Source organism: Oncorhynchus masou, chromosome 23, assembly GCF_036934945.1.
Source record: "Oncorhynchus masou masou isolate Uvic2021 chromosome 23, UVic_Omas_1.1, whole genome shotgun sequence".
In the NCBI taxonomy this organism is placed as follows: Eukaryota; Metazoa; Chordata; class Actinopteri; order Salmoniformes; family Salmonidae; genus Oncorhynchus; species Oncorhynchus masou.
Genome location: NC_088234.1, coordinates 56,421,234 through 56,443,847, shown reverse-complemented (window position 1 = coordinate 56,443,847; position 22,614 = coordinate 56,421,234). Strand labels below are relative to the sequence as shown.

At 42.6% G+C, this 22,614-nt stretch overlaps 2 protein-coding genes across 9 annotated transcripts in view; one reads left to right on the top strand and one right to left on the bottom strand.

Moving 5' to 3' along the window:
- Window positions 1-2,258, top strand: part of LOC135511088 (protein FAM13C-like) — a 22,930-nt gene extending 20,672 nt beyond the window's left edge. For both annotated transcript variants that reach the window (XM_064932610.1, XM_064932608.1), the window contains exons 11-15: window positions 83-166; window positions 256-363; window positions 482-684; window positions 812-913; window positions 1,300-2,258. In XM_064932610.1, the coding sequence (XP_064788682.1) occupies window positions 83-166; window positions 256-363; window positions 482-684; window positions 812-913; window positions 1,300-1,423 (621 nt within the window). In that variant the 3' untranslated portion in view covers window positions 1,424-2,258. The remainder of the gene's footprint in view (window positions 1-82; window positions 167-255; window positions 364-481; window positions 685-811; window positions 914-1,299) is intronic.
- The window catches only part of LOC135511089 (phytanoyl-CoA hydroxylase-interacting protein-like), a 24,132-nt gene extending 1,518 nt beyond the window's left edge, over window positions 1-22,614 (bottom strand). For 4 of the 7 annotated variants that reach the window (XR_010451208.1, XR_010451204.1, XR_010451205.1 and 1 more), the window contains exons 1-5: window positions 22,014-22,614; window positions 7,524-7,720; window positions 5,652-5,826; window positions 5,394-5,511; window positions 2,544-3,949 (exon numbers count right to left, since the gene is read on the bottom strand). Coding sequence is in view for 1 of the 7 variants with exons in the window: in XM_064932611.1 (XP_064788683.1) it covers window positions 3,403-3,949; window positions 5,394-5,511; window positions 5,652-5,826; window positions 7,524-7,720; window positions 22,014-22,119 (1,143 nt within the window). In the remaining 6 variants the exon portion in view is untranslated. Of the gene's footprint in view, window positions 1-934; window positions 3,950-5,393; window positions 5,512-5,651; window positions 5,827-7,523; window positions 7,721-22,013 lie in introns of those variants that run through there. The other 3 variants (XR_010451206.1, XR_010451209.1, XM_064932611.1) reach the window with 3 other exon arrangements.

Genomic DNA, 22,614 nt, shown 5'->3' with positions numbered 1-22,614 from the left:
CTGTCAGTGTAATTGTGGTGTTGTGTATGAGTTTGGTTCTGGCCTGGTGGCTGACTGTATTACCACTGCTGTGTTCTTGCAGGAGATGACTCCAGCTCAGATGGCTGTGGAGAAGGTCACCCTGCAGAAGTGTCTGCTCTACTTTGAGAGCCTGTATGGGCGACCGGTAAGACTGCCCAGTGTTCCTTGTAAATGTCCTATTTTGTGTAGCTTCTCAATGACATTTTTTTTAACCATGTATGTGTGTGTTTTCAGAGCACCAGACAGGAGAAGACTCTGATGAAGCCTCTCTATGATCGCTACCGCCAGGTCAAACAGCAGCTTCTGTGTTCACCCACCACCATCCCTGTCATCACCACCATAGTGAGTCTGTCTCACTCACACACACACACACACACACACACACACACACACACACACACACACACACACACACACACTAACTACAGTCTCTCAGCCTCTGTGCTCTGTTTCCCTATAGGAGGAAGAGGAGGGTTCTGATGAAGAGTGTGTGAAGGACAGCACCTGGCTACCTCATACAGCGCTGCGTTTTGTGTCTTCAGATGAGTCACTGCGTCTGCCGCATAGTGAAGTGGCTAATATGCCCCTGGTGTCACCTCTGGAGGAGATCAAAGGTCTACAGCCGCCCAATGTCACCACGGCAACACTGCACGAGGCATCAAGGTATTCTCTCCCAGTTGTAACTTCTCTCGCCAGTGCATAGGGGTTGATTTGGGATTGGGCAAGTGAAGTGTTGAGGCCTTGCTGTATGTATTCAGTCCTCTCCCTGACCACTTCTACTGTACTGTAGGTCAGAGTTACTGGAGCAGCTGAGGGTGACGCGAGCTGAGAAGAAGAGACTCCGTTCAGCTCTCCGAGCCTTTGAGGACCACTTCTACACACAGACCGGCCGGTAAGACTCGTTACACTTCACTGTTTGCTTTTCCTTTAATAAACTGGAACATTTGGTTTTCATAGTTCAACAACGCCTTGTGAAAAATAAAATAAAACATCCACCAGAAGAATTCAGCAGAATCACAACAGCGTGATGCACATTTACTGACGTTAATACGACACAAAGAAGTACTTGAGAGAGAGACGGAGAGAGAGACAACTGCTCTGAACTATACACATATGTTGTACATGTAGCGGTTTTTGAAAGTAAAATAAAATGTTCCGATTACAATACTTACTGTACAAAGTTATCTGAATAAGGCAACACAGGGACTATACCAGTAATGAAAGCTGCAGCTTATCTGAAATGTTAAGTTAGTATTTTTCTCTTCCTCGTCTTTAAAGGGCTGCCCAGAAAGAGGACCGTGGGCCCATGGCAGAGGAGTACTGCGAGTACAAGAACTTAAAAGCTAAACTCCGTTTGCTGGAAGTCCTGCTCAGTAAACGGGATACTCCGAAGACTGTTTGAGCTTCCTTCACAGTGGGACTTTTATTTTGAAACAGTTTTTTTTTGGCTCACTTTATTGGATCATTTTTTTTCCAGAACAAATTTCAAAGTGAGATACCGGTACTTCTGGTCATGTTTCATGCGATGCTTACATGGTGATGCACTTTAAATGACTTTGATGTTGACTGACTCACACTTTGGTTAAGAGTGATGGCAAGATGATGCAAGAATTGCTGGGCCACATCCAGCTATTTTTAGTCCCTTAACAAGTCCTTTGTTATTCATGACAAATTATACTTTTTTTCTGCAACTGATGTAGCGAGTGTAACACTTTCATTTTAAGGAAAAAAGAGAACAAATATATATCACGGTTGATGTTAGATAAATGTTATTTTATGCTATTCTAAGCTATTTTATGGCACTTTATTGTTACTTGCATTTTGTTCTTGCCAAACTAATGTCGATATAACAGGTACGTAACGTGGTCTACTACGTTAAAATGCTGCTCTTTGAAAAGTGCAATCTTGGCAAGGGGGATATGTCATCCGAATACACAATCCGACAATCCTGTAGAATGTTTGTGCATGTCAATCCGTTTTTAGTCCCACATTGTACTATGATATGTAATAGTTCATAGTTGATATGATGAATTGTGGCAATTCAAGTTATACATTACCTTGGAAAAAAAATAACTTGTGAATGTTGGCATAGTGCAAGTTACTCAAATCTGTGTTTTCTCCTTTTTGTGTTTTTCATCCAAAAATGCAATTGTTTACTAGGATCAGAGCTTTTGACATTGTGCACTTCTGGTTTATATGTGTATATATCAGTAAAAAATAAATATTTTTTCACATTACTTTACTAAACACAGTTTATGGTTTCCTTATAACTAGAATAAATCAAACGTAACATTGCAGAAGGGTAGCTATGGTAGAGTGAGACGTCACCGCCACATAACATTGCAGAAGGGGGTAGCTATGGTAGAGGAACTGACAGACTCAGTTTTCAAAGTCATGCTGTACATACTGCATCATGCTCTTAATGGTTACCAAGTAGTTCAACTTGATCTCCGAGTTAATATGCTTTTAGTGGCTGTTGCATTAGTATTGTTATTCTACAGCAAGTTGTCCTTTTGTGTTACCTTTGGCATAAAGATGATGACACTGCAGCTCTAAATTAGTACCAGTCTCTGCCGATAGAGGGAGGAGTAACTTAGATCTGTCGGATCTGAACCATTCGAACGCCTTCCAGGAGAGATGGGAAAACAGGAACACAACCATCTGTCTACCTGGACTGAAGTGAACAACAGAACATTTGAAGAGGTCAACGGGAAAAGGAAACGTTTGAAAAACAACAGAAGAGAAAATCAATGAGAAAAGCTGTGTGAATACATGCATGGAACAATGTTTGGTTAGAACATTTAAAGGGATCAGTCAGTGTTAGCTATCGGTTTGGATGATGCTGACCAAGGCTTGTTCGGATCAGTCAGTTTTGGCTATCGGTTTGGATGATGCTGACCAAGGCTTGTTCGGATCAGTCAGTTTTGGCTAGCGGTTTGGATGATGCTGACCAAGGCTTGTTCGGATCAGTCAGTTTTGGCTAGCGGTTTGGATGATGCTGACCAAGGCTTGTTCGGATCAGTCAGTTTTGGCTAGCGGTTTGGATGATGCTGACCAAGGCTTGTTAGGATCCCACACTTCAGCTGTAGATCTTTCAGTTGGGGCTCCTCCCTCTTTTGCATGGTTTCTCTTCTGATGGGGACAACGGGAGGGATGAACAGAATGCCACACTTTTGGAAGGGTGGTTCCTATGAGGTTGAAAAGGAAAATGGATGATGTGCGTGTGTATATGGACTGGGAATTCTAGCACCCTACCCTGTTGTTAAATGTCTTTCACAGTCTGGGTCCCTCTCCTGCAATGTTCTTCTTTTGGGAGGGTGGTCCTTTGAGGATATAGGTTGGGGTTGCGTGTGTGTAGCACAGGTGCAGTCCAGTCTCCCACTAGCGTCCCACGCTGATGTTGCAGGTCTTGCAGCTGGGGTCCTTCTTGGCGTTGACGGTAGACAGGCTCATGAGCTGGTGCCCGCTGATCTCTGCCACCGTGCCCAGCACCAGGTCTACGGGCTCTGTGTAGATCACCTCCAGGATCACATCCTGGGCGTGCCGGAAAACCAGTGCCCCGTCGCCCGCCTCCTCGTCCACCGTGCAAGTCAGGAAGTGGTTGTTGGTGATGTCGAGTGCTTGCAGCTTTGCCTTACAGAAGTCATCGCCGGGCGAGCCCTGTGGGGCCAGCACTAGGATGACGTAGTGGTAGGCCGTGTACATGCAGTAGAAGTCCCCGAAGTAGAGGTTAGTCTTGGGGTTGAACAGGGTCTCAGCCTGGATCTCAAAGCGTGTGCGGCCGTAGGGGGAGTCCTGGGGGGGCTTGCCTGTGTTGAACTCTGTGTTGCAGCTGAAGTAGAGGCCCTTCAGCTTCCCGCTGATAGGTGAGCCATGACTTCCACTGTTGTCCTTCACAGCTGGCAGCATGTGGTTCCCATGGACCTCCCTGGAGAGGAGACATGGACAACTGTCTGAGTAATCACTATACTATAGGTTATTACAATAAATGTATCATTGATACAACCAGGGATTTGGGTAGCAGCTGAATCCTACTGAAAGCTTGTCAATGTGTCTCTTGACAACGCAAACAACCTATTCAGAAAGGATGCATTTCAGAAACAATGAGTAAAAAGACTGATCTAATCAATTTCATCTAGTTAATCTACTATAAAAATGATTTGCTCCTCAGTTCTCACTGGCAAACAGACCTTTCTTTGCTCCTAGACAGAACTCAGACTAAAAAAACTGACAGATAGATTGTATTCGGCATTCAGATATCCTATGATGCAAATCTGAGCTCCAAAGGCTTCAATTATTGGCGTAATTACATTGGTAACACTTTAAAGGTTGCCATTATAACCATAATTGTCTCTTTGTCATGGTAACTATCTAATTATTATGGTCCCATTCGGGTCATCATAGGAAAGGCCTCATTTTACTGTCCTTGGGTGTATTCTCCACGAGATGAAGCCGTTTCTGTGTAGTTTTTCACCATGCTACATCACAGAGAAATGAAAATAAGAGAAGATAAAACTAAAGAACAGAAGGTGCTCTTATCCCCCAAGAAGAAAAAAATACATAATCGGTTAACACATCAGCAAACAACTGAAAATACACCAGACTTCTCTCCTCTCTGTCTCTCTCCTCTCTTACACGCTGTTCCTCTCTCTTTCCCCCTTTTCCATCTTGCTTTCCAGTCAGGTGCTTGATACACACTCAGCTTCCTCTTTCATCAGAATATACTTTAAAAGGCTTTGTATCCAGCAATTAAAGCTAATACGTTTTGAGATTTTGGTCCAACGCATGCAGTCATTGGGGAGGTCATTTGTTCCAGCAAACATATGCGCAAATGGGAACCAAAAAAATTCTACCTAGCTTGTGCAAGCTGCTGTTATATAAAATAGTAATTCAGAGGTTTCCTGACCATGGTACACTTCTAGTTCCAAATGCAGAAAATCCTATAGGTAAACAAATATCCGGAATGGCTGTTTAACCCAAATATAATCTGCTAACCCAGATACTTAACTTTTTGAATGATGCAATGTAAGCAGAGTTATTTTATGGATTGGAGGCAGTTCTTTGCAATAATACCTTTCTGTTGAGCTTAGACTAACTCCCCCAATACAGAACTAGACCTACACATGCACAGCCTATACTATCTGAGTATATATTTTTTTAAAGCATTAAGCCATACCATCTGGACCACTGCCTTTGAGCTTTGAGAAAAGCCTATGACGATTTCAGTTACAAGGGAAGGAGGTACAGCAAAGGGTCATGTATCTCTATATTACGTGATTTCCCCGTATTAACCCTTTTTTACATACTGAATCATGGCGTCAGAATAAAACTGTGCTGGCTGTTAGGGCAGCTGTGCAGACGTTCGTACGTACCTGGCCTGGTCAAAGTACTCTTTGTTTTGATTCCTGTAGAACACAGAGAAGCGCAGCATCCTGCCTGCGATGACCTCAGCCTTTTCCAGCAGCTGGGTTAGATGCACCGTGGAATAATCTGGAAACAGGGGTTAGGATTAGCCATTAATGAGAGAAAACAGCATGTAGGCCTATATCAAATAAAGATAGAAGGTTTTAGGGATAGGCCATAAAATAAATGCTTTGTTTCCCCTGTCCCTCTTCTGCCCCCTGCCTTACCGGCGGTGGTGAAGTCGATGATCTCGCTCCACTCTGACACGGCGTAGTCTCCGTCACTCTGTTTGGAGGCAGTCTGGACGGCCACGGTGTACTCCGTACGCGGGCTGAGGAACCAGTGACCCCTCACCGTCATGGGCAGAGGCACTGCCTTTGCCACCAGTTTGGTGGGGACATCCTGGACAGGGACACCGGCAGACAGAGCTTAAACTCAACATACACAAAGTTTACAACTCTACATACAAAACACAAACTCTGAATAAACACATTATTCACCGTTCAGCTGCAAAAGCAACATATCAGTAGTGGCCTCCTCACTATTGATACAGTATATTTTAATGCCACACACAGACCAAAACACTAAATCAGCATAAATACAATGCTTAGTGTTAAAGGCCCAGTGCAGTCAAAAACATGAATTTTCTGTTTTATATATATTTCCACACTATTAGGTTGGAATAATACTGTGAAAATTATGATATTACCCTTTTACTGTAAGAGCTGTTTGAAAAGACTACCTGAAATGTCTGCCTGTTTTTGTGAGATAAAGTTTTGGCCTGTCTGGTGACATCACCAGGTGGTAAATTAGTTAATAGACGAATAAGAAAGAGTTCCAAACCGCTCTGCCAATAACAGCTAGTTTTCAGTTTACCCCTCCTCAGTCAGACAACGCCCAGATAGTCCCAGAAGAATTCTTGCTTGAGAAATTGCTCTTTGCTATGCAGTTTATTTGTTTATTTTTGACCATTTTAATTGAAAACAATCACAATAAGGTACTTCATTGTTACCGAGAAATTATTTGATATTGAGAAAAAAACGGCTGAATTTGACATTTAAGCTGCATGAACAACATGTATAGACTCCTGTGGCGTTCCCCTTCCCCCATCTCCTCAATATTGATTTAATGTATGCCATGGAGCCTAGCACTTCCTGTCTCTATGCATTAGCAGGACATAGATTGGGCCCGCCCTGCAATATTACACCAGCCTTGTGTAGCGACAACAGCAGTACATTAATGCACAACATTAGCCCTGTGTGCTGTAATGAAAATAAATGCATTCTATCTATGTATATTCACACAGAGAATGGGAAGAAAACCACTTCCTTTGGGGGGGAGGGGGGGTTCATGTGAATGGGAGACTGATGAAATAGATCTGCAAAAATGTTACATTAGATGCATTAGATGCAAGGCTGAAACAGCAGCCATATTTGTGCAATTAGTCTCTGCTCGCGCTGTGTGATATCATTCATGCTCAGGGCTTAATCTGTTAGAATACAAAAGGTTCCCTAGTGTTAGAGTGTGGGAGTGTCAGTTCTGCTTCTGAGCTCTGGTAAAAGGTTATCTACCCTTTGTTTACATTTTGATTTGAGTAATTTAGCAGATGCTCTTATCCAGAGCGCCTTAGTACATTCATCTTAAAATAGCAAGTACATTTTCCCACTTTAAAGGAGCTATCAGCAAAGTCAGAGATAACAAGCTGGAAAAAAGTAAAGTGCGATTGTTAGTTAAGCAAAAAAATATTGTGGGGGGTGATGAATTATTTAAGATATACTCATTACGCCTGTTACAGTACTTGTTTGGGGTATAAAGGTTACAATGTGGCTACATACTGGTTTGTGTTATAGCTCAAACTAAACAACTGGCCTTATCATGTATAAACTATTTTATAGACAACTTCAGGCTCTAGGGAGTTTTTTCTAGCCTCTGTTCTTCTGCATTGCTTGCACTTTGGGGGTTTAGGCTGGGTATCTTAATAACTTTGTGCCCACTGCTGATGTAAAATAGGCTTTATTAAATACATTTGATTGTTTATAAACTGTGTGTTCTTCCTTTGAAATAGCCTAGTTGTTGTTGTGTGCGTGTTAATAGTTTACCTTGTGTTTGAACTTGTTGGAGTTCTTGTTCTCTTTCTTGTTGAGGTCGATGAAGTAGTGAGTGATACGTTCCTTGACTCGGGGCTCCATGTCCCAACAAATCTTGAAGGAGTCACATGTGATGTTGCTGATCTTGATGTTCTGAGGGACAGGGAGCTCCTCCATCTCTACGATGCCGCTGTCCTGTGATTTATTGCCTGTGGCACAGGGACAAAGGGATTGGTTGGGCTTTAATGCTTAAGGAGATGAGAAATGTCTCAATGATATTTTACAATTTAGAGAACTACTGACGTTTTTTTAATTTGAGACATCTAATACATAAGAGGGGGCCTACAAACCCCTACAGGGAACACTTCCACCACTCAGCTGACTCTGTGCTGTGGAGCATTTACCAAAGAGCGGGAGCTCCACCATGTATCTGTTGTCATGGCAACGCTGCAATCCCCTCAGATTACAAGCACATACGGTATTAAATATTTCAAACGCTGATGATTATAGTGACTCAACCCAACACAGATGGATCTCTTAATAAAGCCTCGCTTTTCTCTTTCATGGAGGACATTTTTCTTTTGTCACACACAAAGAAAATGAAAGTAGATAGAAGATTGCTCTGATAAGCCTTTTGTTCAGGGTTTGTCAGACCATTTTCCTCTGTATCTAGTCCAATACTCCCTATTTTGAACAGTTGTGTGTAGCAAGGACAAATTCACCATTTCCTCACTAAATGCATGTTTAGACACCTTTTGGTGCTACAGAATGTCTACGTGTTAATGAAAATGTCATAACACACACACAAAGACGCACAGGAATACAAATAGCCTTATACACCAAAAGTGAATAAGAGCTTTGTAACATGGCCATGAGAATCCACTACACACTAAAACACCTACTCAAGGCATGGCAACAATTTGTTTTCTGTGCAAGCTCTGAATACAGGAACTAAATACAGGAGCAAGAATGTGGAATTCTGGGGTAATGCATCATTTATCAATGGGAAAAGAAGCAGACCATGGAACGCCTATCTCAGACCATGAGTTTTGAGGCAAAGTGATAATTGAGTATCTCCACAAATTGGTTCATATGGAGTTTTTAAAAACATATAAACCATATCATTCATACTGAGGTTATTAAACTAGGCATACAAAAATGGGTTTCTGTCAAGGGGCATTTTTCAAAACAGGTATTTTGCTCTGTGCTAAACAAACGTCTATAACCACTAGGATATCTGCAAAAACTGACCACTGGTTTGAGAAAATGAAGTGTTGGCCAACAGCAAAGCACAGAGTAAAACCCAACCAGATTTTGGATGGCTGTTTAGCACCCATCCCACACAGCCCAAGCCACTGTGCCAGAATGCCGATTTAGCTATTCAGCTGTTTACACTAATCCCACCTCATTAACCTGCAAATAGAGGAATTACACTGACACTGGCATGGTACTACGACTGTGATAACGGTTGTCTCCCATAGCTATCTTAAGATGAATGCACTAACTGTAAGTCACTCTGAATAAGGGTGTCTGCTAAATGACTAAAATGTCAAATGTAAGCCTGGCTTTTGCCCACGTTTGCCCACATAACAGCATTACAAACTGCTTTCGTTAGCCTATGGCGATCTAATCACACAGAATTAGGTCTAGGCCTACTATGACTAAACTGTGATAATGCTGTGCTAAATTACTCAAAAGGTGTGGCAAATTATGTCCAACTAAAGGGACACACACAGCTCTGTAAAATATTATACCTTTGTTTCTAAAGAAGCTGATACCAGTAGGTAGGTACTTGCTGAGCAATATTGAATTATTGTACATTTACTAAACTAAATGGGTACCAACTAGTCAACCATTGCATTACGTAGGCTATATCCTCCTGACAAATAGGCCTAAATGCATGATCCTTTTGATGTGATCCATCTTCACAGTCTGTGGAGGTTCTTTACTTTGTCTGGCCCTCTCCCCTGAGAAAGAGGGATAAATGGAAGCAGGAGGAGAGGGTCAGGTGATGATGGGATTAAAGACCTCCTTTTTGCACAGAGAAGGTCTAACACAGACCGTGTTTGACTCAGCAGCACCAGCTCCTTCTGCCTTCCTCTCCAAAAAGCCCTCCTGTGGGGCTGCAGTCTGCTCAGTCCTGGACCTAGATTCACCACACCAAAGCTACTGGTAACGAACCGTTCTGTGACTACACTATACAGTCCAACAGAACGTCACTCATTATAAACAGCCTCTAGAAATGTAAACACAATTCAACCCATGTAATCCCACTCGGCCTAGAATATCATAATCCCAGTCAATGTAAAGGTGAGTCCATTGGTTTAATTCAAATGAAAATGTACAGCTAAGTATAGGCCTAACGTTATACTTGTAACAATTGGCAGGATATGCCCATCCCCCAACATGGAAATGTGATGGATTTCGTATGAACATTTGTCCTCCAAACTATGACAGTCAGCTAGCTAGCTAGAATGCAAGAACAATAATCTAATCTTCCATCCTATTTTTACCTGTTTCCACACAAACCAATGAAGCAATGCAGGCGGCAGGCCAAGCCAAGTTGGGCAGCTAGCTAGCTATCTGCTCCAGTCCGGATGTAAGGAAGTTAAGTAAACATACGAAATAACTACCCAGCAGCATTTACACGTAGCTAGCTAGTTTTTATAGTCCCACTAACGGACTATAAACTTTCATCGTTTTACCTCTATGTAAAAATGTAACAAGGTCGAGCTTGTTAGCTAGCCATGTGCCATCAAAGCAGTGCACGGGTAGGCCTACTAACAATAGTTAAAGTAACAAATGTGCTATTTACGTTTGTCAGAAGTGCAGTAATTTACCCCGCAGCTAGCAAGGTTGTGGCATGAAATAAATTGAGCTAACAAAACACATGACTAAAATCAAAGAAGGTAAAGACAGAGAGCTGGACCTCCAAAGTCGACTGTATGAGACTACTTTTTAAAGACATTGATACACAGTTCCAGCAGACTTTTAGGCTGGGTATCTGTAAAGCACGTTGTGACAACCACTGATGTAAAAAGGGCTTTATGAAATCCATTTGGCTTTGGGGCAGCGAGGGAACAGCTGCTGCGATCTGTGGTTGGGGCACCTAATCCATAGCTAGCTAAAGTAAAGAAAATGTACATGTAGGTCTATATAACATTTGTATTGTGATCAGCAGCATGCTCTGTCTATACATCAGGTAGAGGCATTACTCGTATAATTCCCATCTTCCATGTGTCTCTCACTGTCTGATCAGGGGCAATATGTATTTCCTGTCGCGTCATGCCACTGGCCACCAGTCGCACTACTTGGCGCTGTTGAATACCCAAGACACATCCTCCCCTGCTGCTGTGGGTCATCAGCCTCCTGAAGAGGGAGGATAAATCATGGTGTGAGCACATCTGTCAAATAATACACAACTGTAATTTCTCATTTCCTGTCTTTTCCTGTTGCTTAGTATCTGAATGTTTCTACATTTCAGGTTTGATTGAAAAAGTAAAAAACAGCAACATCCATCCATAGAATGAAGGTGGAGCAACAGTGGTGGGTAGTGCTCTTCTTCCAGTGGCAGAAAGGGAAAGGGGGATACCTAGTCAGTTGTACAACTGAAATGTGTCTTCCGCATTTAACCCAACAGAATCAGAGAGGAAGAGAGCGGCAAGTGAAACATCCCTTGGTTCTGCAGATCCCACCAAGTTCCACTACTGTGAAGAACTGTGTTCACTATTCATCTGAAAAAGTTTGCTCAATTATGTTTGAATTGATGTTATATATATATATATATATGAATAAATATTTCTAAATCCCAAAACATAACTATTATACGGTGTGGTTATACTGTGGGGAGAACAAGTATTTGATACGCTGCTGATTTTCCTTCTTACAAAGCATGTAGAGGTCTGTAATTTTTAATCATAGGTACACTTCAACTGTGAGAGACAGAATCTAAAAAAAATCCAGAAAATCACATTGTATGATTTTTAAGTAATTAATTTGCATTTTATTGCATGACAAGTATTTGATACATCAGAAAAGCAGAACTTAATATTTGGTACAGAGATCATACGTTTCCTGTAGTTTTGACCAGGTTTGCACACACTGCAGCAGGGATTTTGGCCCACTCCTCCATACAGACCTTCTCCAGATCCTTCAGGTTTCGGGGCTGTCGCTGGGCAATACGGACTTTCAGCTCCCTCTAAAGATTTTCTATTGGGTTCAGGTCTGGAGACTGGCTAGGCCACTCCAGGACCTTGAGATGTTTCTTACAGAGCCACTCCTTACTTGCCCTGGCTGGATCATCCAGATGGTCATTGGCAAACTTCAGACGGGCCTGGACATGCGCTGGCTTGAGCGGGGGGACCTTGTGTGCGCTGCAGGATTTTAATCCATGACGGCGTAGTGTGTTACTAATGGTTTTCTTTGAGACTGTGGTCCCAGCTCTCTTCAGGTCATTGACCAGGTCCTGCCGTGTAATTCTGGGCTGATCCCTCACCTTCGTCATGATCATTGATGCCCCACGAGGTGAGATCTTGCATGGAGCCCCAGACCGAGGGTGATAGACCGTCATCTTGAACTTCTTCCATTTTCTAATAATTGCGCCAACAGTTGTTGCTTTCTCACCAAGCTGCTTGCCTAATGGCCAGCCTTGTGCAGGTCTACAATTTTATCCCTGATATCCTTACACAGCTGTCTGGTCTTAGCCATTGTGTAGAGGTTGGAGTGTGTGGACAGGTGTCTTTTATACAGGTAACAGTTCAAACAGGTGCAGTTAATACATGAGTGGAGAACATGAGGGCTTCTTAAAGAAAAACTAACAGGTCTGTGAGAGCCGGAATTCTTACTGGTTGGTAGGTGATCAAATACTTACGTCATGCAATAAAATGCAAATTAATTACTTAAAAATAATACAATGTGATTTTCTGGATTTTTGTTTTAGATTCTGTCTCTCACAGTTGAAGTGTACTTATGATAAAAATTACAGACCTCTACATGCTTTGTAAGTGGGAAAACCTGCAAAATCGGCAGTGTATCAAATACTTGTTCTCCCCACTGTCGGTAACCACACTGTGACTACAACTAAGTAACTAAGTCTTTGACCACACTACGCTGTTACTTTGAGTAAAAACTCATCCTACCTACCCTTTAATGTTCTAATAAAACATAGTCGAGCATTACCTAATTGATTCAACATTCATTATTTTGTTATCATTTTACTATACTGTATGAATGATAGAACGCTTGTCTTGCGTTGATGTAGCTGTCGCCCGTTTGGCCCAGGCCTTGTGGTACTGTATCTGCGTCAGGCAGGACTGCTGTAGTTGAGAATTATAGGTGTTCTCCCAAGCTAACCTAGTGTGATGGTGATCCTAGCCTGAGGCCTAGAACTAGCTGGCTCCCATAATTAACATCAAGCAATGGTCACAGACAATTTGTGTTTAAGGCCTGTTCCGTTCGACAGGCTTGGAGGTCATTGGAATCAATATGCCTATTAGGTAATGGAGGCTGTGACGTAGCCTCTCAGATGGACAGGTTGCCTCCCACAATGTATTAATGTTCCAGCATACACCCTAGGTCTGGAATTTCCCAAACTAGCCCTGACTGCCAGACGAATGGTGAGCTCACATAGTGAGCATAATGATGTTCGGTGTTGGGTCATTAAAAAGGCATTTACCAATGCAGCATAACTCAGACAGCTCAATAGCTCATCAAACCCAAGAGAAAGGAATCCGTGGAAAAGAGAATTATGCCTGGTGGGGAGACAAGGAGCGACATAGTGTATACATTATTTCCATTTCTGAAATGGCATGCAATATATTGGTCCATCATTTCAGAGGATTATAAATGAGTCTTGTCACACTGAAGGCTCTAAGCCAGCCAGCTGTCTGGTCTGTGAAGACACAGCTCACAGTTATGTCACCAGCAGATTGCAAGCTTATTCACACAATCCCACAGGTGCAACAGGGTGTTTATCACTTTGCCACATTTTGAAATAGAAACATTGGCATGATGCAGGTTTCAATGAAATTCGCATTGCCGTCTTTATGCAGTAGCTTTCAGAATACAATCTGTCTGCTCTGTAAATAAGACAGAGGTTTGTAAATAAATACATGAACATTGGTATAGCAGGTTGCATTTAATTCATTGAATCCATGGCTCACAATCTCACCAGTTCCATGGAAGGCCAGGAAGCATGGCCAAGAATCACAGTTTGCTGAAAATGTGTCCTTTACTTTAACCTTGTCAAATGAAACTAATTGAGTACTGCTCTTTAATTTGAGCGATTATGGTGAAGTTAAACAAAATCAACAATCAATACCAACCTACTTAACATACAGTGGGGAGAACAAGTATTCACCTATCAACCAGTAAGAATTCCGGCTCTCACAGCCCTCCTGTTCTCACAGCCCTCCTGTTCTCCACTCATTACTTGTATTAACTGCACATGTTTGAACTCGTTACCTGTATAAAAGACACCTGTCCACACACTCAATCAAACAGACTCCAACCTCTCCACAATGGCCAAGACCAGAGAGGGTATAAGGACATCAGAGATAAAATTGTAGACCTGCACAAGGCTGGGATGGACTACAGGACAATAGGCAAGCAGCTTGGTGAGAAGGCAACAACTGTTGGCGCAATTATTAGAAAATGGAAGAAGTTCAAGATGACGGTCAATCACCCTCGGGCTGGGGCTCCATGCAAGATCTCACCTCGTGGGGCATCAATGATCATGAGGAAGGTGAGGGATCAGCCCAGAACTACACGGCAGGACCTGGTCAATGACCCGAAGAGAGCTGGGACCACAGTCTCAAAGAAAACCATTAGTAACACACTACGCCTTCATGGATTCAAACCCTGCAGTGCACGCAAGGTCCCCCTGCTCAAGCCAGCGCATGTCCAGGCCCGTCTGAAGTTTGCCAATGACCATCTGGATGATCCAGAGGAGGAATGGGAGAAGGTCATGTGGTCTGATGAGACAGAAATAGAGGCTTTTGGTCTGAACTCCATTCGCCGTGTTTGGAGGAATAAGAAGGATGAGTACAACCCCAAGAACACCATAACAACCGTGAAGCATGGAGGTGGGAACATCATTCTTTGGGGATGCTTTTCTGAAAAGGGGACAGGACGACTGCACAGTATTGAGGGGAGGATGGATGGGGCCATGTATCGTGAGATCTTGGCCAACAACCTCCTTCCCTCAGTAAGAGCATTGAAGATGGGTCGTGGCTGGGTCTTCCAGCATGACAACGACCCGAAACACACAGCCAGGGCAACTAAGGAGTGGCTCCGTAAGAAGCATCTCAAGGTCCTGGAGTGGCCTAGCCAGTCTCCAGACCTGAACCCAATAGAAAATCTTTGGAGGGAGCTGAAAGTCTGTATTGCCCAGTGACCGCCCCGAAACCTGAAGGATCTGGAGAAGGTCTGTATGGAGGAGTGGGCCAAAATCCCTGCTGCAGTGTGTGCAAACCTGGTCAAGAACTACATGAAACGTATGATCTCTGTAATTGCAAACAAAGGTTTCTGTACCAAATATTAAGTTCTGCTTTTCTGATGTATCAAATACTTATGTCATGCAATAAAATGCAAATTAATTACTTAAACATCATACAGTGATTTTTCTGGATTTTTGTTTTAGATTCCGTCTCTCGCAGTTGAAGTGTACCTATGATTAAAAAAATTACAGACCTCTACATGCTTTGTAAGTGGGAAACACTGCCGATTTTGCAGGTTATCAAATACTTGTTCTCCCCACTGTCTATACATGGCTTGTCTTGTGATTTGGGCGAGGAGTTTTCCTGATTGACGACATGACCCATTGGCTATAAATCACAGGAGGTTGGTGGCACCTTAATTGGGGAGGCTGGGCTCGTGGTAATGGCTGGTGCAGAATAGGTGGAATGGTATTGTCATGGAAATTCACCACTAAGGACTCAAACTCAATGTAAATGAATCAATCTTTATTACGGCCGGAGATGTTCACAAACTCAATCCTAACTTGATGAAAACTCTGACAAGGATGTTCCCTCTCAGTCCTTTATTACTGCTACACAAACAATTCATATAAGCATGATTTACATTATTCATTATTAATGTTGGTTCCTGCAAGTGACTGACGAGGCTTCATCTCTCAACTGGGGCCTTGAAACTGAGATACTCCTTTTGGTTCCCAGAACAGTGTTCTGGGTGTCCTGACAATTGGTCTGAGAAGGATGTCACAGTCACCTACACAAACCAAGATAGAATGTGAGGAGATGCTGTGTACAATTCAATGCTATTTCTTCAGACAACACTTTCCCTCACAGTATCAAATACATCAAACACGTGGTTGCCATCTGTTTGAAGCTATTCCATTCGCTCCACTCCAGCCATTATTATGAGCCATCCTCCCCTCAGCAGCATCCACTACCATGAAGTCAGTCGAAACATTATAGGTGGTTGGAAATCCAGAGGTAATGTCTAGACAGACCATTTATTTTTGGTTCATTATCACGCTAAAAGACTCCAACACAACACTATAAACACCAAGTACGATTCAGTGCAAGACTTTCAAAATACACTGGCAAGATAGCACAGGCTGACAGTGAAAGCGATAGCATCCTACTAAAAGCAAACACAAAGTTCTGGTCATATGGCTCCATACAGATACTGTGTGTTACTCTAATCAAATCACAGGATAATTGAGCAACAAAGAAAACAATCAAATAGAGACAAAAACAGAAAACAATGAGTAAGAATGCGGAGTGAATGACTAAATTAAAAAATATATATAATAATTCAGCTCTAAATATACCCAGCTGTTCTAGCAAATTCATTAAAGCCAAAAGGCCTCTTAGGGGAGGATGAAGAGGTGAGTCATTGTGTTTAATTTGCATAGAATTAGCATGTTTAACCAGAGTGAGAGGAAATTATGTTAAATCCCTCAACAGAATACTTTGGTGTAAAAATCAATATTTTATGGAACTGTTTACATAGCATTGTTGATATACGTCATTTATCATTTTTATCAAGACCCTTTTACCTAAATAACCATTTCAATTCCAACATAATTTTGTCCCCCCAACTAGGTTACACAATCTGTTCACAGCAAAGGGTTAAATCCCCAGAGAGCTGGAAGTGCAGTGTCTGGTCTGGATGAGGTGGAGAGCAGCAGCAGTGTAATAAGCCCCGTTTACACCTAGTGCTAACATGCTTTCTTTGTCCTGATCTTGTGCACATTCTGATTGTGCCCACATTTTGATACAGGTGTAGATGATTAAAATACACATTGTGTACCTCCGGAGGTAGTCAGGCACCGATTGTATCTGGATATCAATCAAGTGTAAACAGATCTTGATAGTCAAACCATTTAAATTATCATTATACCGGCCTCTAAAATAATTGACAGGTAGCACCATTGACTTATGGCATCAATAAAATGCCATAAAATAAATACATATTACATTAATATTATTCTGAAAGAATATCAGTCAAATAATTTGCATACAGGGCCTCCCGGGTGGCGCAGTGGTTAAGGGCGCCGTACTGCAGCGCCAGCTGTGCCATCAGAGTCCCTGGGTTCGCGCCCAGGGACTCGTAACCGGCCACGACCGGGAGGGGCGACGCACAATTGGCCTAGCGGCGTACGGGTTAGGGAGGGCTTGGTCGGTAGGGATGTCCTTGTCTCATCAGGTGCACAGTGTACCCCCCAACACATTGGTGCAGCTGGCTTCCAGGTTGGTTGCGCGCTGTGTTAAGAAGCAGTACGGCTGGTTGGGTTGTGTATCGGAGGACGCATGACTTTCAACCTTCGTCTCTCCCAAGCCCGTACGGAAGTTGTAGCGATGAGACTAGATAGTAGCTACTACAACAATTGGATACCACGAAATTGGGGAGAAAAAGGGGTAAACAAAAAAAACATTTGCATACAGGACTGCACCAGGAAATCTGGCCACACAGTGGATGGATAAGAGACACATTTTAACATTGACTAACTTTGTTCGGTTTGAGCAGATCACAAACCCACATTTTGGTGCAATGTGTAAACAAGGCTACTGCCAGACACGGCAAGGCAACTGTCCACACAAAATATGTGCTCTCATGCCTGCTTACTCAGATGAGTTGTCAGAGTGCCAGGACAATAAATCATAACAAATCTTTATTCTGATTTGTAAACACCACTGGTATGGTATCAAGAGTATGACTCCATTTCCCCTTTCAGTTCCTGGATTTCTCTCTTAAAGGTTTCTCCATGGTTTCCACTGGCTTTTAGGGGATTTGAGTCTAAGCCTCTTGTTTAGTGTTGTTAGTATATTTTAGAAAAACAAATGGCATCAGGCCTGAGATAATGTTTGGTAATATTGGGCTCTTGGGGAGGGGTCTTATGGCTACTGTTCATTTAGTTGGTGCTGCTGAAAGACAGATGGTAGGCTCAACTCACACATACACGGCCAGTGTCTGACAGTGAGGCTAGCTATGATGGTGTCACAGCTGGAATGGGGGGATGGCGGTTGGGAGGTCTCTTAGAGAACAGACACAGCTACTTGGTTAAATTAATGTCACCCATCCATCATGGTAACTTACTGAATTGGTGACCACTGGACATAGACGGAATACATTTATATTGAGATTAGACCTGGTTGGCACACATTTGATTTAGTAGACAAGTGGGCCTGAATTTCTTATACAGCATTCAAAATGGATGTTTGACTTTTTAACAATATATAACGGCTCCTTCTGATGATGATGTCAGTTCCAGTTGTTTTATTTCTCTATGCAGTTCTCAGAGCTCCTCTTGAGACAGAGGAGAAAGGCTCAGTTACGTGCACCTTCTCACATACACTACATTGCCAAAAGTATGTGGACGCCTGCTCGATGAACATCTCATTCCAAAATCATGGAGTTGGTCCCCCCCCCCCCTTTTCTGCTATAACAGCCTCCACTCATCTGGGAAGGCTTTCCATTAGATGTTGGAACATTGCTGCAGGGACTTGCTTCCATTCAGCCACAAGAGCGTTAGTGAGGTCGGGCACTGATGTTGGGTGATTAGTCCTGGCTCACAGTCTGCGTTCCAATTCATCCCAAAGGTGTTTGATGGGGTTGAGATCAGGGCTCTGTGCAGGTCAGTCAAGTTTTTCCACAACGATCTCGACAAACCATTTCTGTATTGACCTCGCTTTGTGCACAGAGGCATTGTCATGCTGAAACAGGAAAGGGCCTTCCCGAAACTGTTGCCACCAAGTGGAAACACAGAATCATCTAGAATATCATTGTATGCTGTAGCGTTAAGATTTCCCTTCACTGGAGCTAAGGGGCCTAGCCCAAACCATGAAAAGCAGCCCCAGACCATTATTCCTCCTCCACCAAACTTTACAGTTGGCACTATGCATTTGGGCAGGTAGCGTTCTTCTGGCATTTGCCAAACCCATATTCCTAAGTTTGACTGCCAGATAGTGAAGTGTGATTCATCACTCCAAAGAACGTGTTTCCACTGCTCCAGAGTCCAATGGCGGTGAGTTTTACACCACTCCAGCAAACGCTTGGCATTGCGCATGATGATCTTAGGCTTGTGTGCGGCTGCTCGGCCATGGAAACCCATTACATTAAGCTCCCGATGAACAGTTCTTGACATGACGTTGCCTCCAGAGGAAGTTTGGAACTCGTTAGCGAGTGTTGCAACCGAGGACAGAAGATTTTTACACACTACGCGCTTCAGCACTCTGCCGTCCTGTGAGCTTGTGTGGCCTAACACTTCGCGGCTAAGCCGTTGTTGCTACTAGACGTTTCCACTTCACCCTAACAGCACTTACAGTTGCCAGAGGCAGCTCGAGCAGAGCAGAAATTTGATTAACTGACTTGTTGGAAAGGTGGCATCCTATGATGGTACTACGTTGAAGGCCACTGAGCTCTTCAGTAAGGCCATTCTACTGCCAATGTTTGTCTATGGAGATTGTATGGCTGTGTGCTCGATCTTATTCACCTGTCAGCAATGGGTGTGGCTGAAATAGCAGAATAGCAGAATCCACTAACTTGAAGGGGTGTATATATATATATATATATATATATATATATATATATATATATTTGGGATTCCTCACGTTTGTGTTGACGATTAAATATTGATCATATGCTGGATAATTTGACAGGTTTGCAGCACTAAAATAAATATGAAATGTAATGTTTTATAAATACATTGGGGAACATTTCCAAGAGAACTGAATGTATTGTATTTGTATAAGGCAAACCGTTCTTAAAAGCTTGGACACAGTCCCTACATTTGAATAAGCCTAAGAAAATGACAGGAAAACACAACCATGAAGATTTAAAATGATACTAACCCATCAAAACAACTTGCTTCAAGCTTTAGTCTGTCAAAGCAGAATAAACTACATGTGATGTTGAGGTATAAGACCTCAAAGCTGTCTGTGATGTTAATGAGAATGCTTTTTCAGGAGATCATCCTGTCCTACACCTGATTTATTCTAAAACCATGGTTTAAACTGCTTTCATGTTTATATGGTCTGTCTAGTAGGTATGGTTTTATTGTTATCATGGCATTGACCCTATTATCAATAACCCTGGATCAGAGATATTGAAATCTACATGGAAATAGGAGTGTTGAAAAACACAAACCCATGATGCTGATGTAGGCTATATCAAGCATCATCAAAGCCAGTGAAGAATTAACCTGTCTTGGGAAAAGAGCTTCATACTAAAATGACAATGTTGTGTAACGGATGCAGACGCCTGATTATAACCCTGTCATTTCCCCTCAGGATCTGTAAAGTAATGACAGAGATTGTTGTGCTATTGTACTATAAACAATGGGCAGCTCAAGGACACTTAGCCACTATTTACCCAGTATTGCCTGACAAATAGGAGAGTGCTAGTTTGCTGCAGAGGGGCCAATACAAGTACAAAGAACAGAGCTGGCACCAACAACTACGTCCCTCAGAAAGTCCAGCGTTTACCATTACTAAAATTACAGCTTTTAAATCAGGCCAGAGTTGTATAAGAGGATATCAACTGCATCCCACTAAGCAGCAGATGAGATAATGAACCAGTCCAAAGGATGCTGGCAGGGTCTAACTGCCCTGCTTGTGTGGTCTTGTGAAGTCCACCATTGACTACACAGGCCCTAGACAACACCCCCCTATGTACAAATCAAAAGCTCAGTTTAAGATGCTCACTACCAAGATCTTTCTAAAAACACATCTTTAGTATTTCTGTGACTAGGCCATACCTTATAGTTGTCTTGTTATTATTGTCTTGTAATGCAATGAATGCATTGAGTATGTGTCATCTAGCATATTATGGAACAAATGGATTTGTCCATGTTCCTTCTCACTCTGTTGTAAAATGATCTAAGGAATTAGAGTGAAGGGTGTGGATGCTCCATCTCTGTCTGCACACTCCTTTCTATGGGTGCAGCCATCTTTGAGCCCAGTCTTCCAGTGATCATGACTTGCTATTTTTTCCATTCAAATCAGCCATGGTAGGATATAGGCCTACACTTAGAGAAACGTAGACTAGGCTAGGCCTAGCAACAGCTGGCCTCCATCTGCATGTATTTCTCCAAATGATCTCAATGTTGCAAAAATAAAAATCCATCCTGGTAACATATAAGCCTAGTAGGCGTAGGTCCTAGGCTACATCATGCATTTGACATCCAGTATTGAAATGTTCACATAAAATTGTCATATTAAGCTACAATTAATAGGCCTGGTATCGAAATGTGAACTTCAACAAAGCCTTTTAATGATCAGACCATAGTGTTTGAGCCATTGTAAAGCGATGCCTCTGTAGCATATGTAAATAGTTGTCTTCTCAACCAGCTGAATCATCAAATCATGTAGCTTTTCTTAGTCAGAGCCTGTTAAATAATGCAATTCAAAGCTATCCTTGTATTGGGCTTGTGGATGTGGTTTCTGAAATGAAAACAGCTCTAACTGTAGGCTACTTCAATATAGACTATATATTTGTAATTTGAAGCTTTGTTCAGAGCTGTTCCAGGCAAGAATATCCTTATCTTAGTCTATATCCATTGGAACCTGTGTAAAAGCTCTTTGCCGAATGCTGTCCACGTCCATGGTTCTGAAATGGTGAAACCCCACGTTGCGCCAAATTGCTTTCCTAGCATTTTTCTGATATGACAATTTCGTTTCGTTGTGAAAACCTAAATGCATAAGCTCCATAGATAGGGTAGGTTATGTGAAGAAAAAGCTGTGCATTGACGCCCTCGGCTATGCCGCTGATGCAGCAGCGCACCGGTCTCCATCCAATCCAGATAAACTGTAAACATGCCCATATTGTTACATTTTCATCATACAATAAGGGCCAAACAGAAGCGTTATGCACTTCTTGGACACCTATATATACATTGTGGCACTACTATAGGTGGCTATCATCTTTCATTATCTGATGTCAGGGAATCTTCTAATGTACACAGAATGAAATTTGTGGAAAGGGATGGGGGTGATCATTGGAATTACAACGCATAAACTACATTTATTTTGCGCTTACCCTCTCGTTCGCATAACTGTATCGCATCCAAGCTGAGGTTCTTGATCATGCCCTCACACGGACTCATCGGGCTAGTTAGGTTGTGTCCCAAGTTTGGAACCTCCATTTCTGCAACAGAGCTGGGATGCCTCTCCTGGAATCGGTGGAATTTCGCTGATTTTTGCCGCAGGACTTGCCTTCCTTCACATTCGGTGAAGAAAGCGAGAGAGAGAGTGACCGGTTCCCAGCCTCTTTGCTCTCTCGCAGCTTCACTCTTCGGGGGAGGGGGGCTAAAAGCGCGTCAGCAAATCGTCACGAGCGCATAGCACACCGCCGATTTGACGCTGCAACGTGATAGGAATAAATACTACGAAGATATGCCAATCCTTTTAATGTTTGGCTATATATATTTTTTTCCAATTAACAGGTTCCACGCGCGCGCTATTTTCAATGAAAGCCACAAGTGTTTCGCCTATTCAGCCGCAGGACAGTGGAACATGAATAGCGGATTAGGGGCGAGGGAGCAATTTCTAAGGGCTTTTATGTAACCACATTACACCTTCCACCCCCTACGGTTTAAAACGCAATTTAAATCTCTATACACATTCTTTATTTTGCGTTC